Here is a 14227-nt window from a genome sequence, read left to right as displayed (position 1 = left end):
TATAGGTAGTGAGGCGGTCGAAGCAATAATAAAACCCAACGCGAGTCGGGGTCGAATCCTCAGGGAGTTAGAAATGGGATTAGGTATACACCTAGTGTAGTTGTATAATGTGCCCCAAATTGCACTTCCACATTCTTGTTTGTTGTTTCTATTTCTACTTTAAGCTATTGATTGCAAATAATAAACTAGAAAACAATGTTATTGGTTTTAGTTGTTTTTCAAATGATAAAGGATCTAGGGTCGTGACTTCAACCTAGGTGGTTACCTATTGGGTTGTAAACTCTAGGGAAAGATTGATTAGTCGGGGTCGTAATATAACAATCACACGCACTTAACCACTCTATACCTCTCGGTAGTTTGAGTGATTTTGCCCAATTTGGCTTTCTCAAGTCCAAATGGGTATTGTACAAATCAAGTAATATAGGCTCAAGTTGGGTCTTAATATCTCTAGATTTGACCCTTTAATTAGGGATATCAATTTCTTGAGTTCACCATAATTTCTTGTTAGCCAAGTTTTCCTAGACTTAGTCTCTCTTTCTCAAGTAGAGACTAAGTCAAATAGGCATGAATCAATGTTTGCAACCATTAATTCTTGAATACAAGCATGAACAAGGCTAAATATCACTAACCCAATCACAAATAAACCCTAAATCACACACCCATTAAGTACCCACACTAGGGTTGGGCCACAACCCTAGCTAGAAATTTAGCTACTCATGAAAAATGAAGAAATACAAGAAAAAATTAAGATAGAATGCATAATAATTGACTAGAGAAAGAAAATCTAATGTTTAGAAGTTAATCTAGTACAAAATTACTCAAAACAGTAAAGAAAACGGCTCAGGTGCTCTTCCCAAAACTGAACTTAACCTAAAATTGACAAAAAGTTCTTTTTATACTAAGCTGAAAATATGTGACAAATAAGCCCCTGCGAAGGTTGTGCGGCCGCATAATTCTGGTGTGGTCCGCACAATTTGCTTCTGCGGCCGCACAAATATTGTCCGGTTCGCATTCCTGGAACTTGGGCTTGGTTCTTCAGGGCTTCTGCGGTCCGCATAGAAATGAGTGCGGCCGCACAAAAATGATGCAGTCCGCGCTCATTGACTTTGGACTTAAACCCAGCTCTCTGATTCTCACTTCTGCGGATCGCATAAGTAATGAGTGAGATCGCACTTGACATCCTGCGGTCGCACTTGACATCCTGCGGCCGCAGAATTTGGTGCGGTCCGCATGCCTTCAGCTAGCCCAAAGACTACTCTCTGAATCTCCTCTCTGCGGCCGCACTGCTGGCCTTTTTTGCCCTATTTTGGTTCTTGTTCACTTTTGACTCCTTTATGAGTTGATTTTGACATCTTTGGCTCATTTCCCAATATTCCTGCAAGCAAGCACATTTCGTTAGTTTTCGGGAATACCTTTAAGCATTTTTGAGCTAAAATGCAAGGGCCAACCTCTAGAACTTTAAAGGCAGTTCGATTGATGCATAATGTCCTCCTACTGCTCCATCGTACAATGATACAAAATTTTGGTCATTTCTTCTTCTGGTACACATCTTCTGATAATATTATCTGCACAAATTTTAAACAAGTAAGGGTCATTCCACAAATAATATTTAGCTTCAGATATCAACTTTTTCCTTTGTTGGTAAGTGAGATTTTGGGGTGTCCATTTTCCTACCAAGTAAATTTGCAATATCTGCAAACCAGGGTGGTTGAGTCACAACTGAGTTGATAGAAAAAATATGTTCATCAGGAAACTCTTCTTTATATCACATAACTCAAGTGGGGGGTTCTATAATCTAGACAAATGGCCAGCTACCTGATTCTCTGTTCCCTTTTTATCTTTAATTTCGAGCTCAAATTCTTGGAGAAGTAAAATCCATCTTAACAATCTAGGTCGCTGTCACGACCCAATTCCCATACCCGGTCGTGATGGCGCCTCTCGTGAAGACAAGGCCAGCCAACTAACCCAAATCCTTTCACTAACAATTATTAAACATAAATGAATAGACGATACAACTTAATGGCATTAGAAACTGTTAATTACTACCCGACCGGGGTGTCACAAGTCACGAGCATCTAAGGAAACCTTAACACAACTATAGGCCAATAAATATATACAAGTAAAATTTCTGGAAAATAAAAGACAACATCCGGTGCCGCGAATACTGGCGGTCACCTTGCTCAGCTACGATAACAATACCTTCAATCCGCTAATAACCCGCTACCGAGTGAACGATACCTGCAACTGCACGCGAGGTGCAGGGAGTAAAGTGAGTACTTCCAACTCAGTGAGTAATAAGGGTAAATAATAACTGAGAGGCAAGAAATCACGTAAGAGCACTCCATCATGCTATATAGGACAGTACAACCCTTTGAGAAAACAGTAAAACCGTGAAAAATCCTTTAGAAAATATCTGGCTCAGTTTAAAAACCTCTTTTGAAAATATCATTTTCCAACAGTCAAGCAAATGAATGCGTATCAGATAGTGCAAGTCCGCACATAAGTCAGCCCCTCGGGCACAGCACTCCATCAACAAATAACACCAGGGTATCAGGTAAACAGTGCAAGAAGTAGCATGGATGCCAATGATATGAGAGTGCTGAATGTCATGACACGTAGTACAAACAGGAACCAATGCATGAATGCAATGTAATGCACATGACCGCTGCGGCGCGCAACCCGATCCATTTGGGTACCCGCGCTCACTGTGGGGGTTCAGACTTCGGAGGGGCTCCTACAGCCCAAGCGCAATATCATCATAGTATCGCTGCGGCGTGCAGCCCGATCCATATTCAGTCCAGATCAATTCAAATGAGCCACTCGGGCAATGTCAAGTAATAGCTTTTAACTCAAAACATCAGAAAATGGAATTTAAGTCTTTAAACTTTAGCAATATGACTGCACATTTCAAAATTGTGTTTAACTAAGGACTGAAGTCATTTAACATGCTAAGTGTCATGAAAACAGCAATAATAATCCCTAAAGGATTCAAATAATCGGCACGAAGCCCAAAACATGGCAATCAGCCCAAATCACGATAGCATCAAGCAGGTTTTAGTCAATTACGCAGTAAAATCAACAACCGGGACGGACCAAGTCACCATCCCCAACGGTGCTCTACCCTACGCTCATACCTGGCGCGCAAGTCACCACAATACAGCACTATGATGTGCAAATCCGGGGTTTCAAACCCCCAGGATATCATTTACAAGTATTACTCACCTCGAACCGGTGAAATCTCTAGCTCGCGACGCCTTTTTCCCTCGAATCGGCCTCCACGCGTGTCGAATCTAACCAAAATCAGAGCGAATACATTACAATATACCAAGGGAACAATACCCAATCGAAAACAGCCAAGAAATAGCAAAAATCTCAAAACTAGCAAAATCCGAGCCCCGGGCCCGCTTCTCGAAAAATTACAAAATTCACATTACCGGATTCCTCGTCTCGCCACGAGTCCATACATACCAAGAACTCCCAAATCCGAGCTCAAATGACCTATCAAATCCCAATTTGAAATATCAAAAACTCAAGCCCTAGTTCATAAATTTTTAGGCTTAATTCCATGAATTTCTAGGTAAATTTCACATAATAATCATGTTTTTAACTCAAAAATCTCACCTCCAACAAACTCCAGTCGAAACCATCTTCAGTTGCTCCCAAAAAGCTCCCAAGATGTTCAACAATGGAGGAAAATGGACCAAGCTTCGCGGATGAAATAATATAAAACCCTTCTGCCCAGGTACAGTGTTTTCGCAATTCCCAGCAAAACCTTCGCATTTGCGAAGCTACAGTGTTTTCGCAATTCCCAGAATAACCTTCGTGTTTGCCAAGCTACAGTGTTTTCGCAATTCCCAGCAAAACCTTCGCATTTGCCAAGCTACAGTGTTTTCGCAATTCCCAGCAAAACCTTCGCATTTGCCAAGCTACAGTGTTTTCGCAATTCCCAGCAAAACCTTCGCATTTTCCAAGCTACAGTATTTTCGCAATTCCCAGCAAAACCTTCGCATTTGCGATGCTACAGTGTTACACCAGAACCAGCAATCAAATTTCTCCAAAATGATCCGAAACCACCCCGAAACTCACCCGAGGCCCCCGGGACCTCAACCAAAAGCACGGACATATCCCATAACATCATTCAAACTTGTTCCAATCATCAAAACACATCAAACAACGCTAAAACCATCAAATCACATCGGATTCAAGCCTAAGTTCTTCAAAAACTTTCGAAATGCACTTTCGATCAAAAACCCGACCAAACAACGTCCGAATGACCTGAAAATTTGCACACATATCCACAATCACCTAAAGAAGCTACAACAACTCTCGGAATTCCATTCCGGCCCTCGGATCAAATTCTCACCCATCAACCGGAATTCGCCAAAATACTAACCTCGCCAATTCAAGCCTAATTCTACACCGGGCCTCCAAAATCAATTCCGATCGCACTCCCAAGTCACAAATCATCCCCCGAAGCTAACCGAATCACCGGAAATCACATCCGAGCCTTCTAACTCATAAGTCAACGTCCGGTTGACCTTTCCAACTTAAGCCTTCCTTAAAGAGACTAAGTGTCTCATTTCCTATCCAAACCAATTCAATTCAACTATAACACACTCGTTGCTGATAATGAAACACGAAGAAGCAGTAAATGGGGGAAACGGGGCTATAATACATGAGACGACGGGTCGGGTCGTCACAATGTAACATTGCCCGTACTTCTTTGCCAAATTCTGTCTTCATCATTGTTGTAATACTTTTGTTGAGTTTTTCGCATCGAGTTAACAATTCAGGAAGTGTAAAGTCATACATCGAGAAACAACAACTTTGGTTGTGGAAGATAGAAATCATACAAGTTTATCCAAAGTTTAATCTTTGATGTTCGATCTTTGATCATTACATGAATTCATTTGTCAGATAAAGTTTCTAGCCAGAGAAAGCAAACAATTTCGTGGAATTTGTTGTGAAAAGTGAGTTCAGTTTGCATTTGCTTAGATTTATATTCCAGAGAAAGATGGAGTTCGACGAGAATGCTTTGTTCGTAAAGCTCATTATTTTATTTTATTTTATGTAATAAATTCAAGCTAATTGAACAGAGACAGTGATTTTGTTACATATATTGTAGGGTCTTAAAGATTGTGACTATTTTTTTTTTTTGTTCCAAATACGGTTTAAGAAGCAGAGGTTGTTACTTTTATTAACCAATAACATATTATTTTTGATCACTTTTCATTACCATTTCAAGTAATATTTCTTATTATTTTTTAATTTTATAATTCCTCGCGCATCGTGCGGTTACGGATACTAGTATTACTAAAAGGAGAAGAAAAAACCATCTCCTTAAGCCAAGTGGTAGCCTAGAAAAAAGCCACATGGAATAAGTAGTTAACATTTAGTTATTGATTATTATTTTTAAATTTAAATATCTATAAAATAATAAAATAAAATAACTGGCTCGATAAAGTCTGGGAGATCAGATAAGCTGGCTAGGGATTTTGAGATTCCTATATATTATTTAAAAAACGAAAATTAAAAAAATTGTCCATTCAAATTGGAAAGTAGTTTCAAGTAGGAGTTTTTAAATTATTTACAATAAAAACTTAAAATTACATAAAATAAAAAATCTCTCTAATAATTTTTTTAATATGCTAATAATTTTTTTTATTAATAATGAAATTATATTAAATATTTATTATATAATAAAGAAAGATACATAACAAAAAAGTTATTCGATGACTATATATGTCCCTTTAATTTAATAGAGATTTTATTCATTAAAATTCAAATATATTAAAGTTATACAATCTGATATATTCAAACAAGCCCGGAATATAATATAATTAATATTTTTTAATATTAATTGCGCATAGCGCAAGTAGGACTGCTAGTTGCAATTACAGGGAAACTTTCCAAACACACTTTAAAGTTTCCCATGGTTCTTAGGACCAATATACCCTCAATAAACTAATAAAATACCGTCGAAACAATTTAAAACTTCAAACTCCAAAACACCATTTTGGCAAACCTCCCCCTCCCTCCAGATTCTTCATTTCCCGCTGACACCTCTCCACTACTCTCAGTAACTTCTCCGGCGCCGCCGTGGAAAGCATAGTTCTAGAAGGTTCGTCTTGCTCTCTATTTTCTCTCTTTTCATGAACTCTGTTTACATGCGTTTCACAAGTATACTGGATCCCGAGCCCGAATAAAAGAGGAGGATCGTCTTAGGTGGACAACTATGTAAAACTTAATTAAATTATGACGAAAATGACGTATATGAAACAGATGATTAATTCGTATAGCTGAGGTGTGGTTGAGTTGTATTTGTGTTAAGCCCTAGCATTGGCTTTTTATAAGGGAGAAAAGTGAGGGTTCAATTGTTGAGGATTTAGTCATTTCTGAGATGATGTAGTAATGGATCGCCGCTGGTGACTTGATATATGAGGGAATAAACTTACCTGTATTTGCGAAACCAATAAATGCATCACATATATCTTTTAAATAGACTATTTGTTTTACATTGTCATGATTATATAATATGTATTCTCACTTTATAAATCCGAACGCACAAGCATTTTCCGATACTTAATTTGTGAATAAACTAGTGCTCTCTTGTTTCCCACTGAAGAAATTTACTTTCGTTCATATTCTATCATTAATGAATGGTGCATTTGAAGTTCTATGGTTTATAATTGTCATCATTTCCCTTTAATGTCTCTGCTTTTATCTGATAAAGTGCTGCTTATTTCTTTGGTTAATCTTCAGCGATTGGGTTCAGCTCCACATCTCAGTTTTCTTTCTAATGGCGGTATGCTAGTGGGATTTTTTGTTTTCGTTCGTTTTTCCTGTAATTTGTAGGTTCCAGAACTTACATTTTAGTTTTCCAGATTGACAGGATTCTTAAAGATGAAGCTACGGAAGAAAAGGGAGAGCGAGCTAGAATGGTAAGTCTCATGTATCTGGAAATAAATATAGCTGGTAGTTTACAAAGACTATCTTGTATGTAATTTTTTTTTTTTATGAAGAAAGCTATCTTGTATGTAATTTCTCTATCCCAATTTATACAACACTTGCCATTGTGGATGTCACAAAATATTTCTTGAAATTTAACGAAATAGTATCTCAACTTTCAAGAATTCAAAACTACTCAAGTATAAAACTTGATGTGCTATTTTCTCTATCAAACTGAATATTCATCCTTTTTTAATATTATTCAACTACCATGCATTTTCAAAACAAAACCAAAAAAAAAAAAAATGAAGAAATTATTTGCCTACCACTAATATTACATGGTTCAGATCAACTTTTTAAACTCATGTCCAGTAAAACACCTGCCATGTAATATGAAGGGAGATAGTAGTGTATAAAGTTACTGTGACTTTCTATCTTCTTCTCTGTGAAGGAAAAATGAAGTATGTTGTTAGAGGCGATTATTTGTCGTTTTTACTGAAAGAAATGAGTGTCTCTAATTTTAGGCATCCTTTGTGGGGGCTATGGCAATTGCCGACTTGGTTAAGACAACATTAGGACCTAAGGGAATGGTAAGCTCATTCTTGGAGTATGTAGCTTGCAGCTTTGTTTGAAAAGATGTTAGATTGTGGTTTGATAATATCTTGTTTATGTGTTGTTTTAAGGATAAAATTTTACAATCAACCGGCAGAGGTCATAGTGTTACAGTTACAAATGATGGCGCCACAATTTTGAAGTCCCTCCATATTGACAATCCTGCTGCCAAGGTCCTGGTTGGTATCCTTGTTATCTTTTTTCGGGGTCAGTGGACCATTGTATATAGTCGTGTAAGAGATTTGGACAGTAGACATCTAAAATATCTAGTTTTTTTCTCTAGAAAAGGTTACTAATTGATTGCTGACTGCTGTTTTTTATTGCTGAAAAAGAAGAGGTCAATCTTGAGACTTTTACAAGTCTTCAATTTCCAACAGCATAGATTATCATTGAACTTTAGTAGAAGCGGGGCACATAAGTTTTTTGTAGTAAATTCTAAGTCTTTGCTTGGCTGAAAAGGACTTCGATTAATAGATAGATACAAACTGAACTGTTAAGGCATTTTGATTGAACGCTTCTGAAAGATATGCTGCAGATTAGATAGTGCAATGGTTTAGCAACTATGCTAGGTATCTCCGGGGTGGGATTTAAGTTTATTCAATTCAGACTTTGAGAGCAGTTGATGGTTCAATAGGATGCAGTTCATCGCTGTCAAACAGGATATCGGAGGGTAGAACTTAATTGGTTAGGTGTTGAGTGTATGCGATGGTATTTGTTGTTTAATATTTTGAAACAACAAAATGGTTACTTAGAGGTGACGTTGCTTTTGTGGAAGGTCATGTAAGACTTGGTAGTCTCTGTTCATTGTCTATCATAGATGCATTGACTTGTGTAAGTGTGTTCCGGAGAGCAAATTGAACCCTCAAACTCTGCTGGAAGCTTTATTACGGGGAAAAGCTAAGGTACAGAACTGCAAAAGATCGATATCATATAAATGCTCTACCTTCACCCTTTCACTAGACATCTCTAAAGTACAAGATGATGAAGTTGGTGATGGGACAACGTCTGTAGTTGTTTTGGCTGGAGAACTTTTAAGGGAGGCAGAGAAGCTGGTTAATTCGAAAATTCATCCAATGACAATTATTTCAGGTTTGTTCTGTTCATCTTATGCCCTGGAGTTTTGGCTTATTGGGATGTATATCTCTGGGGCTTTGCTTCAATTTTTTGAAGTTTGTAATCTTTGAATGTTAGTGTCTTCAACAGTGCTACTCTGCTTGCATGCTGTTCGTAAGTGCATGTTGGTAGTTTATCTTTTATTGGCATTCCTCATTTTTCAATCTGTAAATGACTGCTTTATGTGGTTTATTGGTAGTCAAATGACCGTTTGATGATCTTTCTAATTTAACAAAGCTCTTTTTATCTTTGTATTGATCTTGGATGCCAGTATTCACCTGAAAGGTTTACATAATCAGTTAGAATTTCATCTTCTTACTTTTTTATATTTTTTAACGCTTGGGTGATCCTTTTTTTAAAACAAAGAAACACTTGGGTATTATTGAGACTTCCAATGGGGTATCTTGAAATTAAAACACTTGGGTGATATTGAGCTGTCCTTCAAAAAAAGAATTTGGTAATTTATACTGTGTTGTAACTTGTAAGGATGGTTTTATTTTGGAACTCAAGCTTTCTGTGAAGGAAGTCGTCTAGAGACATTGCATCTTTCATATACTGCTCATGAAGACATTTCTTTGTTTACTTTAACCTCGATGTCCTTTTCAGTTATTAACCATTGTTTATAATCCTTGGGGGGGGAGGGGGGGGGGGAGGGGGGGGGACGAGCAACCAAAGAAATATCACATGGCAATGTGCTTCTGTAGTAGGGTATCTAAGAACCAGTCTCAGGGAAGTCTTTAGGACATTAAAATCTCGTCTGTATATCTGTGGGAAACTGGGAATCATGGCTACTTTCAAGTTGTTGATGTATGATAGTTAAAATTTTTGAGGTACTTTAATTTTGTATTGGCACTGAGTGTACATTTAATTGGTATATGTTATGGCTTCTCCAAACCAGGTTATCGTATGGCAGCTGAATGTGCATGCAATGTGTTGCTGCAGAAGGTTGTTGATAATAAACAGGATGCAGGTATCTGTGCTTGAGCTAGTCTCACTTGAAACAGAACAGTGATATTTCACATCTTCAACAACTTCTCCTTTATTGCTGGTGTATGAGTTATCTAAAAGAATTCACTGTGTAAATAACTCTGGAAAGCAGTAAATGATAATATAAATCGTGATGAGGCAAGAATTCTTACTCACAACCATGTGGTCCTTGTCCATGTTTCTTATAAATTTGTGATGCTGCAGAGAAGTTTAGGTCGGACTTGATGAATATTGCGATGACTACTTTGAGCTCGAAAATCTTGTCTCAGGACAAGGAGCATTTTGCGAAACTGTCTGTTGATGCAGTTATGAGGTTAAAGGTCTGTACATTTACATTTATCATCTTATCCATCACTAGGGGATAATCTAGGATGTACTTGGTTCGTTCTATTTTAATCGTTTGATCTCAGGTTTATCTGCATCTACTTTTTTCTTTTTATTTTATTTCTCTTATACTGCAGTAGTTGACTGTCTTGACAATTTGATGATGATGTTTTAAACAGCATGTTCCGGATAAGCTATGATTTTATTAAATGGTAGCCATGATCATCGAAATGAATGCTAATGTGGGATGTGTCCCCTGATGATATCTGTCTTTACTTTTAGTTTGTTTTTTGATAAAAGTAGACCTTCTGATATCTGTCTTTTTTTGGGGTGTAAATAGAGGATTCCTTGAAGATAGTGGTTCAGTTTCAAATCCAAATTGGTGCGTATGTTTGACACCATCTTGGTTTAGATTTAAAAAAAGTGTCTTCATATGCTCCCTCCATTCCAATTTATGTGAACCTCTTTGACTGGGCACGAAGTTTAACAAAGAAATGAAAGCTTTTATAACTTGTGGTCCTAAACAAGCCTTTACATTTGTGTGGCTATAATTGTTTTGAAACTTGTGGTGTTAAATATGTCAGAGTATTTGTGTGGCTATAAAAGTTTGTCATTGAGGGTAGAATTGGAAGTTTAAATGAAATTCTTGTTTAGAAAAAGGTCATTCTTTTTGGAACGGACTAAAAAGGAAGTAGGTTCACATAAACTGGAATAGAGGGAGTATTTATGTTTAGTCGAAAGATGTCACTTAATGTTTACAACTTGAGTGTCATTGAGACCGGTGAAGGGAGTAACTTATTGGTAAATATTACTCTCAGTGTCGACTTATTAAGTAACATGATGCAGGTAAAATGTGAAACACCTCTTAAATTCGTGTAAGACTCAACTGCATATTTTCCTGGTCAGACACATTAAAACTATCTTGCTCCAGACACCTTGAGAACTCATTTTGCACCAAATTTATGAATGTTTTAGTTTTCCCTTATACATTAGTTGGATTCTGCTCTGTATCTTCTCATGTAAAAATTTGAGCTGAATTATCTGCCTTGTGTCTATCAGAAAGAGAAAAGAAAAGCAACCCTTCCAGTGCTCATTCTCATTCTGTTGCCAGTTGAATCTTTGATTTGTTCCCATGCATACCTATTAATTTTCCGCTGTTGTTTATTTTTTTCTGTGTTTTCAAAATGTTGATTAAACTAATTGGAATGACAGGGCAGCACCAATCTAGAGGCAATCCAAATTATTAAGAAGCCTGGAGGTTCCTTGAAGGATTCATTTTTAGATGAAGGGTTTGTAACAAACTCGTGAAGTCTTTATGGGCCAATTTGATTTTACTGTTACACTATTGGATTCCTCTTGCATGTCCAGCTTTTCTTTGTTGCTGTACTTAATTTTTCATTCTCAAAGCTTTTAATTCTTTTTATTTTAGGACTTATTCGGAGGGTATGTGCTCTTATTCGTTAAAAGAAATGAAAGTAGGCTGTTTACCTAGTGCATTGTACTGTGAGTGTGCTTCGCATCTGGTGAAATGTATGCCTTCCTTGGGAGGTTTTTTCTCGGCATCGAGCAAATCTCTGAAGAGTTCTTCAAGCCTTTTGTGTATGGTTGGCTAGAGTTATTGTCTTCTAGGCTTATCATCTTGATAGATATAAGGACTGTGTTTGGGGTTAGCTGGATCTAGTTGGGCATTCAGAACAAGACGTAGAGCTTATAATGTAGCTCTCTTGGCAGTTGGAACTTATGTGGCTACTTTGGAGGGAAAGGAATATGAGAGCTTTTGAAGGGGTGGATTACGACTTTGTGCCAGCTTGGTGCATGTCGTTATTTGTGAATAACTTTTGGTGCACCCTTGAGCTTCCTGTTAGTATATGACTGGAGGTCTTTCATAGAGAACCATATTGTTGGTTAGGTTCTCTACTTTTCGTGTACAGGGTTTTCCCTCACAAGGCCACAGCATCGATAACTTATTACTCAATCAAAAACGCAAAAGGACAAAAAGGGTAAGATGGACCCTTCTGTTACAATGCTTAGTTTACCTCTGTCCCAAAATCAACCATACAACTCTTTAGTAGGATTCTTGATGGGGGATATTTTGTTTGTTGTCCTTTTCATAAACTTCCTTGTAATCTTTCTATTGCTGGTCCAAATACCTTCAAGCCAGACTTTCTTGATTTTTCACATTTTTCCTTTTATTCCACTATATTCCTTGTAATATAAGTTCCTTGTGTTCCCTCGTCTCTAAATCATTTCTTTGCTGCAGGTTCATTTTGGATAAAAAGATTGGGGTTGGCCAACCGAAACGTATTGAGAATGCTAAGATCTTGGTGTCCAACACTGCAATGGATACTGATAAAGTTAAAATCTATGGAGCACGTGTCCGAGTTGACTCAATGGCCAAGGTTGCTGAGCTAGAAGCTGCTGAAAAAGATAAAATGAGGGAGAAGGTGCAAAAGATCATCTCTCATGGAATAAACTGCTTTGTTAACAGACAGCTGATTTACAATTTCCCAGAGGAACTATTTGCCGATGCAGGGATACTTGCAATCGAGCATGCTGATTTTGATGGTATTGAGCACCTGGCTTTAGTTACTGGTGGAGAGATTGCATCTACCTTTGATAACCCAGAGTCTGTCAAGCTTGGCCACTGCAAACTCATTGAAGAAATAATGATTGGTGAGGACAAGTTGATCCACTTTTCTGGGGTCGAAATGGGTCAGGCGTGTACAATTGTCTTGAGAGGTGCAAGGTATGTTTTAGCGTCTTTAATTTTTCTGTCTTAACTCCCATTTCTTTGTAGGAAGGAGGGTTAGGGAGGGGTCGGAAGAAGGTGTCATTTTGTCTCCAGCTTAATAGCTGTTTGATTTTGGTGAAGTGTAAACTACTTGATGCTCAAGTCCTTGCACAGCATCTTTTCTCTTTTGTTGTTGAAATTTATAACACCTCAAGCGATTTCCGTCCATTGGGAAGTTAATATTCAATAAAGGCGTGTTTTACATCAATATCTCTTTGGTCGCGACATGGCCCATGCATGTGCTGATTAAAGAGTAATCTTCTGTGGTTTGACAGTGAAGTCTGTTTAATTTTGTGCAATCTTTTCATGTGAACTACTTCTCATATTTTTTTGGCAGCCCTCATGTACTGGATGAAGCTGAAAGGTCTCTGCATGATGCCTTGTGTGTACTGTCTCAGACAGTAAATGACAGCAGAGTTCTACTTGGAGGTGGATGGCCAGAGATGGTGATGGCGAAGGCAGTGGATGAACTGGCTAAAAAGACACCTGGTAAAAGATCTCACGCAATTGAGGCTTTTTCCCGGGCACTTTCGGCAATTCCGACCATCATTGCTGACAATGCTGGTCTGGACAGTGCTGAGCTGGTCGCTCAGCTTCGTGCAGAGCATCACAAGGAGGAAAGCAATGCAGGGATAGATGTCATCACTGGACATGTGAGTAAACCCACTCAGAATGTCAGATTAATTAATTATGCTATTTTGCAATAAGTTCAAAGAACCGGAGGAAGAATTCTGAAATTTTTCTGTTCTCTTCCTTTCCTGCTTTTCTAAGAAACGATGTTAAATCCCATGCAAATCGTCAAATCTTGCTTGCTTATTGGGAGTTTGTACATTGCTAGATTTAACCATCATTTTTTTGGCATTTATGACAGGTTGGAGATATGGCAGAGTTAGGAATTTCAGAGGCATTCAAAGTCAAACAGGCTGTGTTGCTCTCTGCAATCGAGGCTGCTGAGATGATCCTACGAGTTGATGAAATCATCACATGTGCCCCACGGAGGAGGGAAGGAATGTAAGATGTGGTTAATCTGTTGAGATGTTTGTATTCGGTCTTGTGGTTAAGATTTTAGGTATAACTGTAGATTAGAGTACAAACTATCGAATGTTGTTCGCTTTCATGCCAGTGTAAACACTGCTTGGGAAGTTTTGAAGAAACGTTACTGTTAAGTTTATGTTTTTGTTAAGTTTTGATAGGTTTGATCTAGACTTGCCTATAACCGAATATGTTGTGCACCGGATAGCTTTTATGCAGCTGCTTCTGTGGTAGTCTACAGACATTGTGTCAGCAGAGGCGAAGTTGAAATGTAATTGTTTTCAAGACTCTTGAGCGTGTTAAAAGGTTTAATGAGAATTGTATTTTACGTGTCCGAATAACTATCTACTACCAAGTAATGAAATGAGGCGAAAGCTTCCTACTTCTACCACAATGATCATTATGCATTTGCAACTATGG

At 37.8% G+C, this 14227-nt stretch overlaps 1 protein-coding gene across 1 annotated transcript; it reads left to right on the top strand.

The window, feature by feature from the left end:
- Nucleotides 1–6004: 6004 nt before the first annotated feature.
- Nucleotides 6005–14141, top strand: LOC109240643 (T-complex protein 1 subunit beta-like). Its single transcript, XM_019407309.1, has 12 exons — nucleotides 6005–6121; nucleotides 6763–6805; nucleotides 6885–6941; nucleotides 7473–7538; nucleotides 7632–7743; nucleotides 8521–8649; nucleotides 9572–9643; nucleotides 9865–9980; nucleotides 11197–11273; nucleotides 12245–12730; nucleotides 13113–13428; nucleotides 13647–14141. Exons 2-12 carry the CDS (start codon nucleotides 6800–6802, stop codon nucleotides 13788–13790), a joined length of 1581 nt encoding a protein of 526 aa, XP_019262854.1. The 5' UTR covers nucleotides 6005–6121; nucleotides 6763–6799; the 3' UTR covers nucleotides 13791–14141.
- Nucleotides 14142–14227: the final 86 nt, after the last annotated feature.

Source organism: Nicotiana attenuata, unplaced genomic scaffold, assembly GCF_001879085.1.
Source record: "Nicotiana attenuata strain UT unplaced genomic scaffold, NIATTr2, whole genome shotgun sequence".
Taxonomy (NCBI): domain Eukaryota; kingdom Viridiplantae; phylum Streptophyta; class Magnoliopsida; order Solanales; family Solanaceae; genus Nicotiana; species Nicotiana attenuata.
This window is presented reverse-complemented; position numbering and strand designations above follow the sequence as displayed.